At 35.7% G+C, this 23,262-nt stretch overlaps 2 protein-coding genes across 2 annotated transcripts; one reads left to right on the forward strand and one right to left on the reverse strand.

The window, feature by feature from the left end:
* Window positions 1-4,451: 4,451 nt before the first annotated feature.
* On the reverse strand, window positions 4,452-5,561 carry LOC115962337. Its single transcript, XM_031081254.1, has one exon. The coding sequence runs from the start codon at window positions 5,559-5,561 to the stop codon at window positions 4,452-4,454; it is 1,110 nt and encodes a 369-aa protein (XP_030937114.1).
* A 15,138-nt stretch (window positions 5,562-20,699) lies between these two features.
* Window positions 20,700-23,262, forward strand: LOC115975185 (cytochrome P450 78A9-like). Its single transcript, XM_031095881.1, has 2 exons — window positions 20,700-21,902; window positions 22,430-23,262. Exons 1-2 carry the CDS (start codon window positions 20,916-20,918, stop codon window positions 23,045-23,047), a joined length of 1,605 nt encoding a protein of 534 aa, XP_030951741.1. The 5' UTR covers window positions 20,700-20,915; the 3' UTR covers window positions 23,048-23,262.

The following is a 23,262-nucleotide window of genomic DNA, read 5'->3' on the forward strand; positions in this document are numbered from 1 at the left end:
CCATCGTCTTGTGCAGTTAAGAGACAGCCCAAACTTAAGAGCAGGTATAAAAGACGCGTTGAGAAGGCCATCGAGTACGCGGGGACGATTGAAGATTTTGACGATTTGGTTGACCCACAGACTCTAGCCTTTTACTGCCTTGGTCCAGAGCCATCTGCTTTTGTCCTTCGAAATATTGAGATCGAGGAAAAAAAAAAAAGAGTAAGTGTTAAATTTATCCATGCTACTCCTTTCCTCTTCCTTCCTTTTTTCTTTTTTCTTTTTTTATTTTTTTATTTTTTTATTTAACAAGTGTTTTCTTTGTGCAGGAATGACGACTAAGTTTAACCAAGACATGTACATGAAAATGAGATTGAAGAAGAACGAGCCACTGTCCAATCTTGGGAAGAGGATAGTGCGCGTCGTAGGGAAGGGGCCCCCCGTCACTCCAGCTATCCTCGGTACTAAGATGACGAAGACAGCTTCTCCGGCCACTTTGGTTGAGGAGATCACTACTCCCATCCTGAAGAAACCACGCTTGGCCGACAAAGGAAAAGAGAAGGCTGATTCCCGTCCGTCCAGTGTTTGGGATGATGCTGGGCTGGTGGTGGAAAGGGCAAATGAGGTCGTCACTGTTGAGGACTTGAAGGTTTTCTCTGGTATGCCTTCCAATGAGATTGTGACTCGTCATGTCCACAAGCTTGTTCAAGTAATGTACTTGTGCAATTTCAGCCCTTTCTTTCTCCTTTTTTTTTTTTTTTTTTTTTTTTTTTTTTTTCTTATCATCCTGAAGGTTTCAATTTTATTTTCAGGTGCTAGGGGAGAGTCTTTATATCACCTCGAAGTACCTCACTTAGGAAGCAAAGGTTGCGTATGTGATGTCCAGGATGGAGGCTCTAGAAGTAGAGAACTTCAAACTGAAGAAAGACCTAATTATTGCCATGGATAAGGCCAACACCATCAAGTAAAAGGCCAAGACCTTGAGTGACGACCTCAGAACCGAGCGACAGCTAACTCTTGATAAGGACGAGCAACTTCTGGCAGCCAAGGAGAAACTCAAGACCATTGCTGCGAAGGCCGTTGAGGCTTTCCAGCAAACTGAGGAGTACAACACAGTGCTCTTCAGTTGGTATTACACAGGTTTTGAGCTTCTGAGGAGGTACTTTGTCAAGCACCCTACTGGAGTGGATTTGAAGAACCTCGATCTTGAGGAAGTAGACAAGGAAATGGTTGCTGACGAGGCCTCCCAGTCCACGGCCCCTGAAGGTGATGCTCTCGAGAGTGCTCCTTTGCCTCCAGCAAATGGTAACCCAACTCCAGATGCCTAAACCTGTTACTTGTCTTTTCTCTTTTTGTTTTCTGTTTTGGGTGCTCGGTGTATTTTGGGCCTTTTTTTAAATTCTAATTCCAAAAAAATATTTTTATTATAATTTAAGAACAATGTTTTTAGCCCAGCATTTATGGGCTTATAATTTTAATTTTGAAACAATGATGGTTGCCTGTTATTTTTGGGCCTTTAATTATATTTGTGATTACATACTTACTTGCTTGTATTCTTATCTTTGCATGATCCCCGCTTGCTTTGTCCACTTAGTTGCTTCGTTTGCATTGGTACCTTGTACATAGTTAAATTTTCTGTTGTGACTTGACGTTTTGAAGGGGAATTGACCCTTCAGTAACTTGCACCTGTCTAGGTGGAGTCTTTGTTAGCCAAAATTTCTTTTTTGTGACTTACATCCGTGTAAGGGATTTGTTGTTTTTATGGCTTCGTTAGTAACTTACATTCGTCTAAGCGGAATCTTGTTACTTAGCCGTTTTTTATGACTTACACCCATTTAAGCGATCTTGTCATTTTTGGCTTCGTTAGTAAATTACATCTGTCTAGGCGGAATCTTGTTACTTAGCCATTTTTCATGACTTACACCCATTTAAAGGATCTTGTCATTTTTGGCTTCATTAGTAACTTACATCCGTCTAGGCGGAATCTTATTACTTAGCTATTTTTTATGACTTACACCCATTTAAGGGATCTTGTTGTTTTTGACTTCATCAGTAACTTACATTCGTCTAGGCAGAATCTTGTTACTTAGCCATTTTTTTTGGCTTTTAAGCTGCTAGGTTTGCTTGCATTAAGTCATTGGCTAAATAGTTCTTTTATTGCTTTCAAAAATGAATACAATTGTCTATTACATCTATTGATGGTACTTCTTCAAGTGTTCAATGTTCCATGGTCGTGGAAGTCTTTGCTCGTCTAAAGTCTCTAGGTGATAGTTGCCTTGTCTGGAGTAATGGACGACCTGATAGGGAACTTCCCAGTTTGGGCCAAGTTTCCCTTGGGCAGGGTCTTTGGTTGTCAGGGTGACTTTGCATAGGACAAGGTCCCCTATGTCAAGTCTTCTGAGCTTCGCCTCTTGTTGTAGTACTCGGCCATCTTCTGCTGGTACCTTGTCATCTTGTTAGAAGCTCCATCTTTAACCTCGTCCAAGCAGTCCAGGTTAACTTTCAGTTGATCGTCGTTGCTTTCCTCGTGGAACATCTCTCGTCTGATGCTGGTTATTCCCACCTCGACCGAGATTACTACTTCGGTGCCATAAGTGAGTCTGAAGGGGGTTTCTCCTGTTAGGATTCTTGTTGTAGTCTTGTAAGCCCACAAGACATTGGGCAATTCCTTGTACCAGGTTCCCTTAATGTCATCCAACCTAGCTTTGATGATCTTGAGTAGTGTTCGATTAGAATCACTCTGGAGGAGCAAGTTTTTGGCTCCTAGTGCTTTTCCGACCCTTAGCCCTGTCAATATTCCTTCGTACTTGGCTTTATTATTAGTGGCCGAGAATTTTAGCTGAACCCCATATTTAAGTGTTTCCCCGTCTGGGGTGATGCTGACGACCCCTACTCCTCCCCTCTTTTGACGAACCATCAGTTTGTATCGTCCATTATTTTGCTTCGTTGAGGAGACTATCCTCGTCTGGGATGGTGAACTCGGCGATGAAGTCCACTAATGCCTACGCTTTAATAGTCGTCCTGGGGTGGTACTCAATGTCAAATTGGCTAAGCTCAATGGCCCATTAGACCATTCTCCCCGCTGCCTCGAGCTTGTTCATGGAGTTCTTAATTGGTTGGTCCATCATTACCAAGATGAAGTTTGCCTGAAAATAGGGTTGTAGCTTACGTGAAGCTACTATTAATGCGAATGCAATCTTCTCAATTCTTGGGTACTTGGCTTCTACCCCTTGGAAAGCTTGGCTAACATAGTAGACCGGGAGCTGTTTCCTATCCTCTTCTTGAACCAAGGCTGCACTCACGGCTGTGACTAAATACAAGTTTTCTCTCTCCTTGGACGGACTTAGGAAGGGTGGATTGCTTAGGTAGCACTTGAGTTTTTAAAAAGCTGTTTCACACTCGTCAGTCCCAGCAAAAGCTTGCTTCAGTGTCTTGAAGAAGAGTAAGCATTTGTCCGTCGCTCTAGAGACGAACCTGTTAAGTGTCGCTATCCTTCCTATGAGCTTTTGGACTTCCTTGACCGTCCATGGTAATGTCATATCGAGTATGGCTCGTATCTTCTCTGGGTTTGCTTCTATCCACCTTTGGGACACCATAAACCCCAAGAACTTCCCCGAGACTACTCCAAATGCACACTTACTGGGGTTTAACTTCATCTGGTATTGTCTGAGTGTGGCGAACGTTTCTTTGAGGTCGTCTAGATGAGCAAGCTCTTCCTTACTCTTGACTAGCATGTCATCCACATATACCTCCATATTTCTCCCGATCTGCTAGCTGAACATTTTATTCACTAACTTCTGGTAGGTTGCTCTTACATTCTTCAGTCCGAAGGGCATTACCCTATAGCAATAAAGCCTTTGGCTTGTGATGAAAGTGGTTTTCTCCTAGTCTTCTTCAGCCATCTTTATCTGATTGTATCCCGAGAATGCATCCATGAACGTCAGTAGTTTATGCCCTGTCGTGGAATCCACTAGCTGGTCTATCCTTGGTAGAGGGAAACTATCTTTTGAGCAAGGTTTGTTCAGGTCCGTGAAATCCACGCACATTCTCCATTTTTCATTTGCTTTCTTCACTAGGACAACGTTGGTGAGCCAATCTGGGTAGTAGACTTCCCGAATAAAACCTGCTGACAACAGCTTGTTAACCTCATCTGTAATTGTTTGATTCCGTTCTGGAGCAAAGACCCATCGTCTCTATTGGACGGGCTTCTTCTCGAGGTCCACATTCAGCCTGTGTTGGATGACCTTTGGGGATATACCTGGCATGTCCCCGTTACTCCATGCGAAGACGTCCAAGTTCTTTTCAAGGAACTGGACGAGTCTCGTCCTCATCTCTGGGCTTAATGTCGTCCCTATTCTGGTCATCTTAGCTATTTCTCCTTCAACCAATTCCACTGTCTCTAGGGCTTCCACTTTATCTTCTTCCTTCTCCTCAATCATCCACGTATGGTTTTCTTTTGTAACTAACACGACCTAGTAGCATTCCCTAGCTAGTACCTGATCACCTTTTACCTCGCCCACACCGTTTTCTGTCGGGAATTTTACCTTCAAGCAATAAGTGGACGTGGCCGCTTTCCAATGGTTGAGTGTGGGCCTCCCGGTGATCACAATGTATGATGAGGGACAGTCTACTACCAAGAAGTCCAATTGACGAGTTAGCTGCCTCGGGTGAGTCCCCACTATGACCGTCAGTGTCATTATGCCTTTGGAATACACCCTGTCTCCATTGAAGTTGACGAAGGGGGAGTCAAATGGGCACAGCCTTCCTGGATCTAGCTTCAGCTGTTGAAAAGCAGAGAGGTAGATGATGTCTGCAGAGCTACCATTATCCATGAGGATTCTCCGGGTGTTGAACCCTTCTATTGTTAACATTATGACTAAGAGGTCATCATGAGACTGCTTCACCTCTCTGGCATCTTTTTCAGAGAAAAACATGTTCCTACCCGTTCGTCTTTGTTTCATCGAAGGCATCTTGAGGATGCTGTTCACCTGCCTCTGATATGACTTCTTAAGGGACTTGAAAGACCCTCCTATGGATGGCTCGCCTATGATCGTCTTTATCTTCCCGATCACGCTTGGCGGACGTTGAGGCATATGGTCCTCGTCCCTTGGTGAGGCTTCACGCTTATCCTTGTCATTTTCTCTGGACCTATTGTGTTCCCCCTTCTTCACAAATCTCTGTAGTTTCCCTTTTCGTATGAGCTCCTCTATCTGCTCCTTCAAATCTCTGTAATCCTCTGTGTAATGATTGTGATCCTTGTGGAAACGACAATACTTCTTCTTATCACACACATTGGGTGATGAATGTAATGGCCTAGGCCATTTGAGATAGTGCTCGTCTTTAATCTGCGCTAAAATTTTATCTACAGGCATAACTAAATGAGTGAATTTTACTATTCGAGGAGCTTTTTCATCCTTCCTTTTACCCCTATCGTTTGTCTGACAATATTGACGTTCCCTTTTCCGTCTTCTACGGTTGTCCTCCTTCCTTCCTTTTTCACCGGTCTTTTCCTCATCCTTTATTGCGGCTAAGGCACCTTCTGCGTTTATGTACTTATGTGCCTTCAAGAGCATTTCCGCCATCGTCTTAGGAGGATTTTTCGTGAGTGAGACCACGAACTCTCTGGACTTCAATCTAGCTTTAAAGGTAGTTAACTGTATCTTGTCATCAACTTCATCTACCTTTAAGGTTTCTCGAGTGAAGTGTTTCACATACGACTTCAGGGTCTCTTTCTCCCCTTGTCATGGTAAGTAGGTGGTCTACTGGTCTCTTCAGGCATTGCCCTCCAACGAAGTATTGCAAAAAGGCATTGCCTAATTGCTCGAAGCAATCGATGGACGATATCAGTATCTTCATGAACCACTCCCTTGCCCACTCCTTTGCAACTCCTTTCGTGAACCACTCCCTTGCAACTCCTTTGAGAGCGGTGAGGAAAGAACGACATAGTATTTCGGTAGGAGGCTGTTGAAGGCCTAGTGTTGTCTTAAAGGTGTTGAGGTGGTCTAGGAGGTCCTTGAGGCCGTCAAATTGTTCCAGCTAAGGCAAACGAAATTTCGACAGCACTGGGCATTGCAGGACCACCGCTATAAAAGGTGAATCTGTCATCTTGACCATCCTATCTAGGTTTCGATCTGTCTTCCCTTTAATGGCATTTCTTAGTTCGTCCATTTCTTTTCTCATCTCCCAAAGAAGATCTGAATTTGGTTCATCTAGAGTGACCGGCCTTCGACGGTCACTCCTTCTTTAACCGATTCTCCTTTTGTTGGAGCTGTAGCCTCATCTCCTGATTTTGTCTAGTGAGCTCTTCTACACTAGCTGCAAGTGTCTGGACTTGCAGGGCTAAAGCTGCAGGGTCCTAGTTGGACTCCATCTGAATTTAGGAATTGATTGGAAACTATGCTTTCAAACCTAAGTGTGAAAGTGTCGTTCCCACAGACGGCGCTAAACTGATGAAGTGCAAATCGTCAATCTTGTAAGTTCGTCTAGATGGAGTTGGGTCCTCGTCACTGTCTCTGCAAATGTGGAACAATGGCTCCGTTAGGTTCTAAAGTTTAGGATTTTATGTATTTAGAACTTTAATGTGTATTGTTGGCAAACCATGATCAAAACAATGTGTTTAGAAGTGTTTAAAGCTAGCTCAAAGTTGTGTGTCAATGTAAAGTTGGAATCGAGTTAAAGTAGGAATCATTGTGCCTTTTGGCCTGGTTCGATCGATTGAACGACAGGCTCGATCGATCGAAGCTCGGACAGAATGCTTTTCTGCAGATTCGTCCAACTCAGCCCTAGTTGTAAACGTTTTTAGGGTTTCTTATTTGTCCTAAGTATAAAAGGAAAACCCTATCTACGTTTTAGTGTGGCTCATATTTGCGGTTTTTGTAAATCTCTTGTGAGATCTAGAAGAGTTTTCCTTTACACAAACTTAGGGTTTTCAAGGAGAAGATTTATCTACACCTTGATGATCAATTTAGTTGCTGCCATTAAAGCTTAAAGAAAACACAAGCGGGTGTGCTTGTAGCTGGTGGTGAATCCAAGAAAGAAGGAGTCCGTGGATTCGGAGTTTGCACATGGTCGTGTCAGTAAGTTCTACTGGTTGGTAGCAATAAGAAGTCGAATGTGGGGGCTTGTAAGTCTTATTGTATGAACTTCGATTCTTTCAAGATAGTGGATTCAAGTTTACCTTGAGGATAGGTAGGTCAAATCCTCCCCAGGTTTTTACCGGTTTGGTTTCCTGGGTGATCATATCATTGTCTTATTTATTTTCCGCTGCTTTGCATGATTTGATCTTTTATATTGTGATAACTTAGACTTGTTTAATTGGACTAAGTAACAACTTGGCTAATTACCTAGGTTTAATCAATTGTTTAAGGGGTCTAAAAACTATCAGGCTCCCTTAAGATGGTCACCAGTGTGGTGCCTGCCACCACGCCTCCGATGCCAAAGTCAGTATATAGAAGTTTTTAGAGAAAAATAAGAGAGGACTGAATATCAGAGTATCTATGAATACTTTTGGGTTAGTCTATGTACCTGGTTTGTCTCTAATCAGAGTGTATATATACAGTTTCATGGTTCCTAGCCATTGGGGGCCTTAATTGTGGCTTTAGTGCCAATTTTGTAACGCCTTAGGGCTCATGAATATGGGTTTTAATAAGGTTCCAACGATCTGCCAATTGTTTGGTAACTATTCAAGGTATTGAATGCTCTTATAAATTGCTCTCTTGTGTTCGTCCATGTCGTGACAAGATGGACGAGTATATTTGATGAGATCGTCCAAGGAAGGTGAATTCGTCAGTCCCATCAAAGGAAGGTGAATTCGTCAATCCCATCAGTTACATGAAACAATATAAATTCACAACAATTTCATAAAATTTTTAAAGTAGTCTACCAACATATGGACTATTAAAAAAATTAATTGTAAACTATGATAAGGTTCATGTGTGAAGTGATGGGTTGATTTAAAAATGTTAAGAATTTTTATTGTGTCTCTAATTTTATTACAAAAATTATCATTTTTAATTAGTTTTTTTTATTGGAAAAGAATAAATGAGGGTTTTTTACTTTTATTTTTGAAATAAAAAATCTGTACATGTTCTAAAAGAGATATACAATACGATTTCATTTGATAATGGGTTTAATAAACGTGGTTCCAAGGCTAGGGTTAACTTGGCAGTGATTTTTTGGAGACCATGAAGTTCTACGTTGAATCTGATGTATTGGTTAACCCCACACAACACACTTATAGACCCACATATTATAAAATGGACACTCCACGAACCAATCTCACGAAATAAATTTTCAATCTCCAGTCAGTCTGGATATGAGTTCCTTCTGAATTCCTCGATTTTTTTTTTAGTTCTTTTATTTTGTTTGTATCAGTGTCCTGTAGTTCTGATCTTTGAGATTGTTCAATAGCCCTTGAACGATCAAAGTCTTTTTGTTATTTTAAACTATATTCCAGCACTGTTTTGATCAGCTTAGGTTTTGGATTTTCAGTGGACCCACTTTTGAAAAATACATCTCCCACCATCGAGTGGACCCAATTTATATAGCTTGAATGGCTACCATCCTCGTTTGGACTATCCTGTGGCATTTTTATTTTGTCCTACGATTTCTCAATGACAATTATGCCCTGCCCTCAACGGCACTTGATTAAGACAAGCTAAGCAAGGATGGGTTCTTGTGTGAACACAGACTTTGATTGCAACCAATGTCCAGTTGCACTAGACTCATTCAAATGATGACACACTACTAACAGCATACACACATCATTTGGATGGTTCTAGTACAACTGAGTATTAAACCCAATCCCTACCCTAAAAGCATATTTTGTCACACATACTTGGTCATAACTTGCACATTTATTAATGTGTGATTGGATTATATCACTTATACATGGGACTACCATTAATACTTATAAAAATTTATTCAATCACCACTTAACATGTGTATAAGTTGTGGCAAGGTATGTGTCTCTAAACTTTTTGGGCGATGATATGTTGGTGATTTACAAGATTTGTTAGGTGTAATTATTAGGTGTTCTTAGAGTATCATGACACTGAGTATTAGACCCAATCCCTACCCTAAAAGCACATTTTGCCACACATACTTGGTCATAACTTGCACATTTATTAATGTGTGATTGGATTATATCACTTATACATGGGACTACCATTAATACTTATAAAAATTAATTCAATCACCACTTAACATGTCTATAAGTTGTGGCAAGGTATGTGTCTCTAAACATTTTGGGCAATGATATGTTGGTGATTTACAAGATTTGTTAGGTGTAATTATTAGGTGTTCTTAAAGTATCATGACATATTGCTTTGTCTTCTAGCAATCATGATACATTTCATTAATTATATTTTAAGGGTTTTACTAACGTGTGCCCTTATGGCATAAATTAGTAAACCATTTTAGGAAACCTTTTATGGAAAAATAAAAAAGTAATTAACTATTTTAAAGTCCACTAGCCAAACACTAAGTGTTGATTCAGACCCCCTCCCCCCAATTTTAATTACGGCTTAATAAAGTTTAGGCTAAACATAATTAAAGCAAATTTTATGTACTTAGCCAATTAATTAACCAAATTAAGAACTCAACAATTGCATGGATAACATAATTGAACTATGCCAACAAGTAAATGCAGTAAGTAAAGAGGATGTAAACCAAAGACAATACCGTATGTGTTGTCGAAGAGGAAATGGAGAACTCAACGGAAAAGTCTCTCCAAGAGCCGACAAGCCAAAATGATCCACTAAGAGGATGAGTTGGAGTACAAGGATAACAAGAAAACCCTAAAAGATCCACTACACTTAAGCCCTCCAAGCTTTAGTTATCAACGGACTTCTCGAAGTCTTTTATTATCTGACTTTTCAGATCTTGCAACATAGACCGATTGCACCGCCAAGCCTTACCGGTTAAATTTGGCTAAGCTCCAATGCTTCCCAACAAACCAAGACACTCTTAACACTCAGTTGATGTGTAGGTTGTGTTTGGTTTAATTTCCTCTCAAGATATAACAATGGGAGAAGGAAGAGATCGAGTAGAGAAAAACTATGGGAATTGGGTAGGAATTTGTAGGCTCAAATTCACTAGCTCTCCAATGGTGTTTTTAGGGTTTTCTCTTTAAAATTCTCCTTATAATTTCCTAAGAATTAGGATATATATAGTGTAAGAAAATAGAGGGATTGTTGCTTCTAGAAGATGAGTTGTTAGTGTAACTCATGGGTAGGCACACTTGCGAGTCACTTAATTATGCTCCAACAAACTTTTGAACTTTTTCTTATGTGCTCCTCATATGTTAACTCACAGGTAATTTAGTCCTGAGTCACTTGTGAGTCAATCTTGAGTTTTACTGAATGTGTAATTATTTACGAACTATAAACCGACCCAAACACATTGAAGCCCCACAACATATAAGGAAATAAATGGATTGAATTAAAAAAATTTGGCATGAAATAAATCCAACAGTAAAAAAAACTCTATAAAAAATCACAACTTAACAATATTCATAATGAAATCTATTATGAATACAAGAAGAGTGAGTACACTAAGGGCAATGGTGGCTCTAAGAGTTTTTTTTAGGGGGGTAATTAACAAAATTTGATAAAAAGTGAACTTGAATATATCAAGTTATTGCCAAAAAAAAAAAATCAAATACATGAAGTTTTACAATTTCCTTTTATGAGTTTTTATAATTTGAAATCGTTATATGATAGTTCATTATCAATTGTCAATGTAGTTAGGTGTGACCAGTTTATTTTGTTAAATTTGTATAACATTTTTTTTAATTTTTACTTAGTTTTCATTATTTTTATAAAAATATATTAAACTAGATGAAAAAAATGTAACCCATTGGCACTATATTATTTGAACCCCCTAGATAACAAGTAATGCTATTCCTACCTAAAGGCATTAGTTTAGAAAATATTTGTAGAAATTTGAAAAAAAAAACTAATTTTTTGACAAATTTTTATATTTTTCATAAAAATAACATCAAAAATTTCTTCAAAATATCAATTGATAAATGTTTTAAGGGTATTCATTAACCAACAAAATACTTAGGGTACGTTTGGTACACTGAATAGGGATTACAACAGGAATTGTAATATTTATTACTAGTAATAAAGTGTGTTGTAATGTAATAACTAAACATATTCATTAGTTTGATTGTGAGTTATAACATTATAATAAAACTTAACATTTATTTTAGGAAATATTTTACTCATACAATTATATTTCCTTAAAAATTGTTATTTTTAAATTTAAGATAGATATATGTTATTTTTTATGAATTTTTATTTTTATAATTGTTAGATGTATATGAAAAATTTGTTTATTTGGAAATATATTAAGTTTTGAAATTATTACACTTATTAAAGAATACCTAATACAACATTTTAAAATGGAATGATTATTCCTTATAATAAAAATATAACTAAACTAAAGAATAACTAAACCATAAGAATAATTTCATTTCAAAAAAATATATATATAAATAATTTTTACATTACAACACCTATTAAAGTCTACTAAACATGCTCTTAATCATTTTTTTCCTACGTCAAATTAGGACAATTTGTCGGACAGCAAGGTCCCACGTGGGACTGATCAATCGCGGAGGTCCAAATACTAGAGACTACTAGCCTAGTAATTAATGGTGCTCGAAAGGTACCAAAAAATTCATGCAAATGGACACGTGTGAACAGAAGTTGTCAGAGTCAGACAGAAACAGCATTGTCTTTGCTATGTACGGTCCTAGTTCCTAGTTACTAGACCACTAATGATGGTCTCCGAAAAGTGACAAAAATACATGCAGATGGACACGTTTTAACATTGTCCCCCGCTACCAACCAAATTTATTTGTTTTTCTTTCAGTTGAAAAACCTGTTTCTATTTAGCAACTTGCAAAAACGTGCGCGTAACTCCCTTGTCCCATCAAAAAAACGAAATGACAAAGCCAAGCACCTAGCTAGCTTGTGTCATGCCCGGTTTTTAGAAACGTAGATAAAAAGATAAATTTTACTAAACTACCTTAAGGTTTGACTAATTTATATATATATATATATATATATATTTATTTATTAATAGGTAAAATTAAGAGAAAATTTAATTAGAATTTAAGCTAAAATTCAATTAGAGTCTAATTTTATACCACGTAACCCATCTAATTTAAAGTTTAAATTTTTGTGTCAAGTGACTTAATTCAACATTTAGTATAAAAATTGAATTTCAATTAGAGTTTAATATTGCGTTATGTATCCCATCTAAGTTCTTTTAAATTTTGTGCCAAATGAGTTAATTAAGTATAGAAAATGATGAGTCTAATATAAATAAACCACAAAAAAACCTAATTATATAACTAAAAACAATATAAATTTATAAGTAGTTTATGTAATATACCATGACTATGTATCGGTCCATTACTATCTAGGTTATATATATAAATATTAAACCATAGTTTATAGAAAATTCAATTATAATCAAAATTGGATTTTGCTTTTGTTAGCTTTCCATAAAAATTAAACTGTTAAGAATTTTGTTATTATTTTTTCTCTGAACTAACGATTTTTTTTTTTTACACAATTTCTATTTAGATTTTTGTATACGAAGATATTGAACGTAACAAACTGTAATTGAGCTGAACAATCTCATATACCTTTCCTCATTCAATTTAAAAGATATTATTTGACCAATTTATTATTTTATTTTGTGTTTGTATTTAGTATAATTTCACAAACAATAATTGTGAATTGATATTGTATATGTAGATTCGATAGTGTTTTTCAAAATCATATACATAATAATAGTGTAATGAGAAACTTAGCATAATCAATATCATGAAAATTGAAAAAAAAAATTAAAAAAAAATAAAAGAAACTATTTTGGTACCTCCAAATGTACTGATCAAACTATGTCCTATATGTTTAATAACTCAAGCTAATATCAATGACACCACTATGATTCTTCATTCCTGTGTATAAGCATGGGTTACATACTAGTATCAATTAAGTTTAAGACTTTAAAAAAAATGACCAATTTGGTCCTTAAAAGACAATTTTATCCTTGACTCCGTTTAGCACAATTACTTTATTCTCACATTCTATTCACTCTTCTCTTTCTCATCTCAGACCCCTCTCTTCACCCTCTTCTCTCATATTTTCTCTTCTCGGTAAATGTTTATTACATGCTAAGATCTTTGAGTTCTATTCACTATGATTACACTAAATGAGCATGGATTTGAGCACAAATCACACTACACGACTATACCATGTCGTAGAACACAAATATACACTGATACACACATAGCCATATAAATTCTAAAACCTAAAACCCCCCAAAAATCATCCTATATTACTAATCATACACGCAGATTCATATGCATGCACCAAAAAAACCATCATATTAGAGTCATTTTGAGACAAACCCTAAATAAAAAAATACCCATAAATCTGCAAATGACCATACCTAAACCTCCTTTCAAACCGAAATCAAAAATCACCAAATCCTTATATTACATAAGAAAACCCAATCCCTAAATTGACCAAGACCCAAACCAACAAAGAACCAAACCAAAAGAGAAATAAATAAAAAATAAAAAATAGAATAGAGAAAGAGGATAGAGATTGGTGGCAATCAGTGGTGGTGTTGAAGCTTGTGGGTCTTTGCCAAACATTCCCTTGACATTTGGCACACAAACCTAAACACAAACAAAGACCTAAACCTAAAAACAGAGACCTAAACCCAGAAAAAAATACCCAAACACGTTTGGCACCAAATTAGAGCTATTGGCAAGGAGCAATAGTAGCAGTGGTGATGCGAAGCTTGAAAATCCCTAGCCAAATGTCTCCATGGCACTAATTCGGAGAGAGAGTGGAAGTCGATAGTGGAAAATCATGGGTTTTTGTCATGAAAGAGAGAGTCTTTAGCTATCGTGGGTGTGGGTGAGAGAGAGGGAGCTATCGTGGGTGAGAGAGAAAAGAAGAAGAAGAAAGAGCTAGAGGTTTGACAGAGAGAGAGGAAAAGGGTTTGAGTCTGAGATAAGGAGAAGAGAAGGGTCTGGGCTAAAGTAACGATGCTAATGAAGTCAGGGACAAATTTGTCTTTTAAGGATCAAGTTGGTCATTTGACTTTCTAGGGAGGATTCCACAAAAGGCCTCTTCTAAAATCATTAGTTATTTTTTATTCAAATAATTTTAGACGAAGAAGACTTGATTATTATTATTATTATTATTATTATTATTTTTAGATTCTTGAGGTAAGCATTCTACAAATTCCTTTTTTATTATTGATTTGGTGATTAAAAAATAGTTAAACTCTATGGAAAATTATTTTAGTATTTGTTTACACCTTTTTTGTAATTCAATTAATTATGAGGGATTTTAAGTTATGTTGGAGTGTTCTTAAAGAATTGCAAGAGTAAGAGTTTTTGAAGTAGGCATTACTTAAGGTAAATAACAATTTTCTTGACTAGTTATATTTTACTTGAAATAAAATGTTGTATTAATTAATTCTTCCTTTCTCTGTGGTTAAGTTTTCTAGCTACGATTATTTAAAGAAAAAAAAATTGAATACTATAAATGTATTTGATTCCATTGATTATTTAAAAAGTTTCTATTTCCTTCAAACTCGGATCAAAGTTGGGTGTGTATGTGTTTGTTTCTCCAAAAAAAAAAAAAAAAAAAAAACTCGGGTCAAAGTCTAAAAATTATTTGTATAATTTGACTATGCTTTAAATTCAGCTATGAGGGTTTTACTACTTGTAAATGAACAAAAACTAGTTTCTCATAGGGAATAATACGAGGCCAATGCATGATTCTTGGCCTGGTAATGGGGATACAATGTGACCATAATTATAAAAATTGTAAAAAATATGAAATCTGATGATACAGTGTGACCATAATCATAAAAATTATAAAAATATGAAATCTGATAGGATATGGGTATGGATATCGTTTGAAGTCCAATGAAATTTTTGATGTTTTGGAATTCATTTTAAATGTTTTGTCCAATTTTAATTGAACTGAGATATAATTTCTAAGCCTATGAGTTTTGTCTTGTTAATAGTTTATTTTATCTATTTTATTGTATTTATGCTTGATACAATGGTTACTTACTGAGCTATCAAGCTCACCCCCCATATTATATCTATTTCCGATTTTGAAGAGTATCAAGTTTAGATGTATGTGAAAGGGATATTAGGTGTGAATGGAATATTATGTTTGATTGTAATAAATATCAGACACATTTGCTATGCGGTTATATAAAGATTTTAAATTTAACAACTTTTGTGTCGATTGTAATTTTTGGAGATTTTTTATTTAATTATTAATTTATGGGAGATTAATTAATCTTGGACTGTCAACTCTTTTTGTTTCCAAAAGAATATTCAATAAACACAAAGTTTTAGTGTTAGGATCATCTATCCAACCCTAAATTCAAGCTTGTGCATGCATGTATAATTTGTAAAATTGATGCTTTTTTGATATAGTTTATTTTTGCCAATATGTTATAAACTTGTTTTTCTTGGATAATATGAGTTAAACTAGTATCAATAATTCTAGCTTTTAGAATTAAGATTTCTCATGTTCATATAACTTTCCTTTTGTGCTTTAACAGTGTAAATTATTTCATTTTTACTATAATTTTCTTATTTTTCCATAAAAAAAAATAAGTGAAATTCAAAACCTTCGATCTAGGGGATCAAATACCACCATTTGAATTACTTATTTTGAGAGGTAATTAACATGATCGTACCCATTCACATAGACACACTATTCCCTTAAGGTTGCAGTTTATTACATTACTTAATCCCTTTTAAAGAATAACGAAAGAACTTTAGAGTGGCTTGACACACTTAAAAGGTAAAGCCTTATGGGTTTGTACCATTCTCATGTGCCTAGTTTATACTTTGGGTTTGGAGTTGCGATACATAAATTTAAAAATAAACACGAAGGTAATTTGTGAAGAGTTTTTTTTTTTTTTTTTTTTTTTTTGTGAGAAGATTTGTGATGATGATAATTGTTGTGAATTGTCAACAAATGTTGTATTCCTGCATACATACTTTGGTTATAGGGATTTTGAAGTTTAACGCTTATTTGGTTCAAAGAAGAAGAGGTGGAAGGTAAGAGAGGAGAGGAAAAGGTCTATGCCATTGTCATCTGCCTAGCTAGCTCATACTTTTATTCTCTTTTATCTCATTTTCCTTTCAAATGAAGCATTTTCTTTTTTTGCTTTAGTCAAATTAAGTAAAGTAACACTAGTTTTTTATTTTATTTTTGTTATGAGTAAGATATAAATTAAATCCCCTATATCAACCTTGCATATGAGGCAGTATCATATCATGCTATTAGCCCATCAACCACACTAATTAATTTCCTTTCTTTTAATAACTTAATAGTTAAAATAATGCAGGAGGGGAATTTGAACATTTCCTAATAAAAAAGGTCAAACTATGCCATTGAGATATAAGACTCTATGCTTAGTTACTTATTTTTTTTGGCAAAAATGCAAAACTAACCCTCTAACTTTCAGTCTTTTTCATTTCAGTCCTCTAATTTTCAATTTTGTCAATTCAGTCCTCTAACTTTCAATTGCTATCAATTTGGTACTCCGTTAAATTCCAGTTATGTTCTGCCATTAATTGAGCCAAAACGACGTCGCTTTGACTCTTTTTCTTTTTTTTTAATAAATATCAGAATTTAATGAAAAAAATTGATATTAAAAAAAAGAAAAAGAAAAAGAAAACATTTAGCTGAAATCAAAACTGAGGAATCACTCCACACCCAAATCCCTAACTTTGAGAAATTTGGGAAATGATTATGCTGGTCGACAATTTGAAAGAGAGAGACTGAGTCTGTTTGAGAGAGAAATTGAGTCGGATTGAGAGAGATTAGAGTCGTTTTCAATAGTATAATGAGATTTAAAAACAAAGTTGATTTTTTCTTATCACAGAGTTTCGAAGCAACCAAACAGAGTTTTTTTTTTCTCTCTCTCTCTCTCTAAATTTTGATTTTGGTATTTTATAAACACTTTCTCAACAACCAAACACTGATAAATGCACACACTTAAAGCATGAGCGAAAACATGAGGAGCGTGACCGAAAACTTGGACAAACTTGGACTTGAAATTGTCAAAACGAAGCTGAGCTTCTTCAACTTGAGAACTGTTGTCGTACACTAGCTCAAGTGACAAGAACACTGGGATTGGTAGCTCTTCATGTTTCGCCATTTTTTTCCCCTTTTATTTTCTTGGAGTTCAATTTCCTCAGCAACTTTGTAATCTGTTTTTTTTTTTTAATTTTTTTAATTTTTTTAATTTCAGTTTATTTTCTTTAAATTTTGAAATTTATTATAAAAAACAAAGAGCCAAAACGGCGTCATTTTGGCTCAATTAATAGCAGGACATAACTGGGGTTTAACGAGATACCAAATTGATAGCAATTGAAAGTTAGAGAACTGAATTGACAAAACTGAAAGTTAGAGGACTGAAATAAAAAAGATTGAAAGTTAGAGGGTCAGTTTTGCATTTTTGCCTATTTTTTTATTCAATAGTTAATTAATTCTTTTATTTGCATAAATTTATTATTCTTTTTAACCTAATAAGGTATTGTAAAACCATGTATTAAAAATCAATTGAAGGCACTATTATTGTGATGTAACTTGCAAAACCATCTACTTTGCTAATCTGATCTACCAAAATGAGAGTTAACAAAAATGTATCTTTAACTGTTATACTAGAGAGATGCATGAAGAAGAGTTACGCATTGTGTAATCTATAATCATCATTAGATTACTAGAAAACGTATATATTAATTAATTACATGATGAAATTCTTAAAGTCTTTATAATTAATTAATTACTTAACGACCGGAAGTTATGGTACCACTATGAGTATGAGAGCATAAATATTACCTCATGACTCACTCACTTAAAAGTCAGGGCACGTTTGGTAGACTGTAATAGACACTATAATGTAATAAATATTACTATGACATCACTATTCGGTTGTTTAGTTATGTTTTTATTACAATGAATAGTTATTCCTTATGAATAGCTGTAAGGACTGAAATAGGATTGGTCCCAAAACTAGATTGGTCTCAAACCCAAGTGGCTCAAATAATAAATTTGTAGAGCGTGGATGGAAGAACTAGATTTATCCCAGAAGAAAAACGATTAGATTTAGTGGTTTAAGACTGTAAGACATAAGCAAGATTAGAAAATCTATCCTCGGAATAGACCAAGTAGGATGTATCATATGGTTTTTTTGAACAAAAAAAATTGTACAAGAGTCCCAGTCCTGATCTTAGATAATCCTTTTATTTTTCTACCCCCCTTTCTTTAGTACATCTTTTCACGTTATATATTCCGGTCTTGGTGTCACCCCTACCACACACGTGTAGGTTAGATTCGGGGAACTCCTTCCTGTCCCATCCAGCACTTCCCAGAACCATCAACTAGTAGCTATGAGGTTGTTTGATCACTGTTCAGACATTACTTTCACATTAATGCGGCCAGAGAGTTGGTTGGGAGTCATTTAATGCGGAGGTAACAGCTTTTTGAAGATATTTTTTGTCCTTATCCCTTATCCGACGTCTAACTCTTAGTGATGATGTAACTTCGAAATAAGTCCATGACGATATGGCACTTGAACTGACCTCGAACACATGTTGTTGAGATGACTTTTATCCTCGAACGCTTGTTGGACTTATCTCATATTGTCTCCACTCCTCTCTTCATTCTGTTCTCCTTATAATCTTATTTGGACCTCCTCGGATGGTCTAACGTCCTCGGATCGGGCCATAGGCCCAGTTAATACTGTCTTAACAGTACTTCCTAATTAACTGGCCCCCACAATAGCTATTTTTCAAAATGAGGGATAATTATTCTTTATCAAAAGTACTAAATATTTATTCCTTCATCTTATGTAATAACTTTTTTTTAAAATTTCCTAAAAAGCCATTAGTTGCCACATCTTTAAAAGGAAAGAAAATAAATTTTCCTTATTATTAATTATTAGCTCTATTTTGAACACCCTAAAATAAGTATATTTTAGGAAATTTGACTTAAAAATGATTTAAATACACCTTCTTTTTATACTTTACTAAATTGTGGATGTATATTCAGGATTCTATTCTTAAATAGTTACCAAACTAATGAATAATAATACTTATTACATTTCAACTTAATATATTTCTTGAAATACTTATTCCTATTCTCATATAATAATCATTACAGTGTACAAAACGAATCTTTATCTATGAGAGAATGACTAGTCATACGAAATCACACAACATGCTTACAAGTTGGGACAACATGGGGTTGCACGACCAATATCTAGTCATGCATCATGGCCTAAAAGCAAGAAGGCCCAGATTTTAAGAGAGAAAAGTGCCTGTCATTCCATATTGTCTCATTAAGGAGTGCCCTAAAAACAAAGGGCAATTCTTACATAGTCCCGGAGCAATGCTCCGAGACTATTTAAGTTTTTTCCAAAAACAAAGGCTAATATTAATAAACATTATTATGAGTAACAAGTTACATTTTTTTTATTCCTTCTTAAAAAAAATTCCATTTTTATTTTATTTTATAACCATTTAAGTGTCAGTTTGGCATGATTAATTTTGTCAATTTATTTTCCTATTCAGCTTATTTTTGCTACTATTTATGGATCTCACTGTACTTTTTGGTACTATTTATGAGTCTCATTATACTATTTCAACTAACTTTTATCTTAATTTACAATACTTTCAGTAAAAAGTTTTCAGTTTCAGCAAAATAAACAGATTCCAAACAAAACCTTAAGTGTGCATTTGTTAAAAATTATTTTTTCCAACTTATTTAACTATTTAGTTTATTTTTGCTACTATTCATGGGTCCTACTGTACTTTTTAATACTATTCATGAGTCTTACTATACTATTTCAGTTAATTTTTACTTTTATCTACAGTACTTTCTATCAAAAGTTTTTAGTTTCAGCAAAATAAGCAGATCCTAAACAAACTCTAAATATATAATATGAACTTTTTTTTTTCAAAAAAAGAAAAACACAATATAATGGAACATTGATTAAATACACATTAATTTATAGGTTTCAATTTACTCAACGCGTAAAAAGATTTGAAGTTCAAGTCATACTTACACCAAATACTAATTAATATTTACTATAAATTAAAATTCTATTGTTTCTTAAAAAAATATTAATGTTTATTAAACATAAATTATTTTACATAGTTTTACACACATTTCAAAAACACGATTTTAGTTGGTGAGTGTGTAATATTATAGTTGGTGAGTATGTAAAATAATATAAAATAGTCCATATCCAACAACTTTAACCATTTAAGCTTTAAAAATGAAAAATAAAACAATAACTTACCATATTATACAGATTTTTCTCTACAACCGGTTGAGGTATATTCTTTATCATGACTTTTGAATGGATTTGTGGTGTATCTTTATATTAGAACCTCTTTCCCTCTCATTTGTGTGTATTTGTTTCTAAAAAAAAGCTGAGATATATTCCTTACTTACCATTGCCAAAAAAAAAAAAATTGGAGGTATATTCCACGCGTTTTAAATAAGCGTGGGTGGGTGTCTATCTGTCTATTCAGCACCACTACTACAACTACTACGGACTACCCTTTCGTTTCCGTTACGACGCAGAGGCGGCGCCACAAACCTATTTCTATAACTGCCAAGTATTTTCCGTTAAACGATCAATAACATTAACGCATACCCTTGCTACCTCGTTTTTAACGGTTACACTTTTGTGAGCTTTGAATAAACAAACCTTCCCAAACTACCCCTAACTACTCTATATAAAGCTTTGAACTTCCCACTTCTTAGTCTAACCCAAATAAGGAAACCCACACACACAGACACACATATTCTTGCTCTCCATTCCATCTTTGCCTTTCTTTTCTCTCTTCTATCATGGAGACACAGGTTGATACTTTGTGGGTTTTAGCTCTTGCTTCTAAATGCAAAGCTCTCTCTTCTGAATACACCATTTTGGGTGTTGTCTTTCTTTGCATAACATGGCTGACCTTGGCTTTGTGTTACTGGGCTTATTGTCCTGGAGGCCCAGCTTGGGGAAAGTATTGGTGGAAGAGATCATCAGCTAAGAATATTAAGCCAATACCAGGACCTCGTGGGCTTCCAGTGATTGGAAGCATGAGCCTTATGGTTAACCTAGCTCACCACAAGCTAACCAAAGCTGCTGAGTGGTGCAACGCTAAGAGACTCATGGCTTTTAGTGTTGGTGAAACTCGTTTCATCATAACGAGCAGTCCAGACGTAGCTAAAGAAATCTTGAACAGCTCAGTCTTCGCTGATCGTCCAGTGAAAGAGTCTGCTTACAGTTTAATGTTCAACAGAGCGATTGGTTTTGCTCCCTATGGGGTTTATTGGAGAACTTTGAGAAGAATCGCTTCCACACACCTGTTTTGTACCAAACAAATCAACGCTTCTGAGGCTCAGAGGTCAAAAATCGCATCCCAAATGGTTTCCACGACCATGATTGCATGTAATAGTAGTAACTCTGGCCGTGAGTTCTCTGTTCGTGACATACTCAAACGAGCTTCGCTTAACAACATGATGTGCTCGACGTTTGGACGAAACTATGACCTTTCACAGCTCGATAGTGAAACTGAGGAACTGAGCCAGCTTGTGTCTGAAGGTTACGACTTGTTGGGAAAGCTTAACTGGTCTGATCACCTTCCTTGGATTGCTGGTCTTGACCTTCAGGGAATCAGATTCAGATGCTCCAATATTGTTCCTAGAGTGAACCGGTTCGTCAACCGGATTATCCAAGAGCATAAAGAGCAAACCGGTCAAAGAAACCATGATTTTGTGGACGTTCTTCTCTCTCTTCAGGGGCCTGATAAACTCTCTGAATCCGATATGGTTGCTGTACTTTGGGTAAGCAACAAACACTATATTCTAATATTATTCTATCTGAATATTTCTTTTTCTTTTTCTTTTTCTTTTTTTCATTACAAAATGTTTTGGTTATGAGGCTTGTTAATGGATTTTAATAGATTAATCAGTATTACCTACGAAAGATTATTAGGTACATACTGACAAAGTATTTCTTCTCACGTGTTCACGTAGACGGTGAATCAAACTATGAATTTGATCAGTGAGATTTGCAATTACGTACTAAGTGAGAGAGAAGGGAATCTCCAATATTATTTTTGATGTTGAATTCCTGTCCTAAGTTATAGTATGTATTCATGACAAACGTGTTATTTTTTAACTATTTTTAGTGCTAAAAAAACTGTGAGATTCATTTACTAGGAAAGTGTAGCTTCAATGGGCCGGGGTTAAGATTCTTGGTAGTAACGTTTTTATTTTACTGCAACGTTTCAGCAACTAAAAGAGCCATTATGATTGTTTAATATAATGCTAACTATTGTCTTCATTCATTATATGGTCCTTCATTACAGGAGATGATTTTCAGAGGAACGGATACTGTGGCTGTTTTGATTGAGTGGATACTAGCCAGGATGGTACTTCATCCTGATGTCCAATCAAAAGTGCACGATGAGCTCGATCGAGTCGTGGGAAGATCAAGACCGTTGAAAGAATCAGATATTCAATCCATGGTTTACTTGCCAGCTGTGGTGAAAGAAGTTCTTAGGCTACACCCACCGGGCCCACTTCTATCATGGGCCCGCTTGGCCATTGAGGATACTATAGTTGATGGCTATCATGTGCCTGCAGGGACCACAGCCATGGTTAACATGTGGGCTATTACAAGGGACCCACAAGTGTGGTCGGACCCACTTGAGTTTTTGCCAGAGAGATTTGTGTGCAAGGACGCAGACGTGGAGTTTTCTATCATGGGGTCGGATCTGAGGCTAGCTCCGTTCGGGGCGGGTCGGAGGACTTGCCCCGGAAAGGCATTGGGTTTGACCACAGTGACTTTTTGGGTAGCAACTTTGTTGCATGAATTTGAGTGGGTGAAATCTGATCAAACCCCAGTGGATCTCTCTGAAGTGTTGAAGCTTTCATGTGAAATGGCAAACCCTCTTACTGTTAAGGTGAACCCAAGGCGTACATGAGAAATTTGCACGTTATAATTAAATAGGCAGCATAAATTGTATTAATGCTGGTGTTTGTCTTAATTATCTTTCACCTAAATGTAACCCTTAATATATATGTGGGTTTAGTCACTAGGCTGTTAGTTATTAAGGTTAATGTACGTATAAACCTCAATATGTTGAGGTTGAATCATTAGCTAGCTAGGCTGTTAATGATAATGTGTGTGTCTTGTTTC

This window comes from Quercus lobata, chromosome 2, assembly GCF_001633185.2.
Source record: "Quercus lobata isolate SW786 chromosome 2, ValleyOak3.0 Primary Assembly, whole genome shotgun sequence".
NCBI classification, from domain to species: Eukaryota; Viridiplantae; Streptophyta; class Magnoliopsida; order Fagales; family Fagaceae; genus Quercus; species Quercus lobata.

What these genes read in the sequence shown, in the direction of transcription:
- LOC115975185 (XM_031095881.1), top strand. Translation starts at nt 20,916, where the DNA reads ATGGAGACACAGGTTGATACTTTGTGGGTTTTAGCTCTTGCTTCTAAA. An exon ending in ATATGGTTGCTGTACTTTGG is followed by an intron (nt 21,903 to 22,429) that starts GTAAGCAACAAA and finishes CCTTCATTACAG; the next exon opens with GAGATGATTTTCAGAGGAAC.
- LOC115962337 (XM_031081254.1), bottom strand. Translation starts at nt 5,561, where the DNA reads ATGGCGGAAATGCTCTTGAAGGCACATAAGTACATAAACGCAGAAGGT.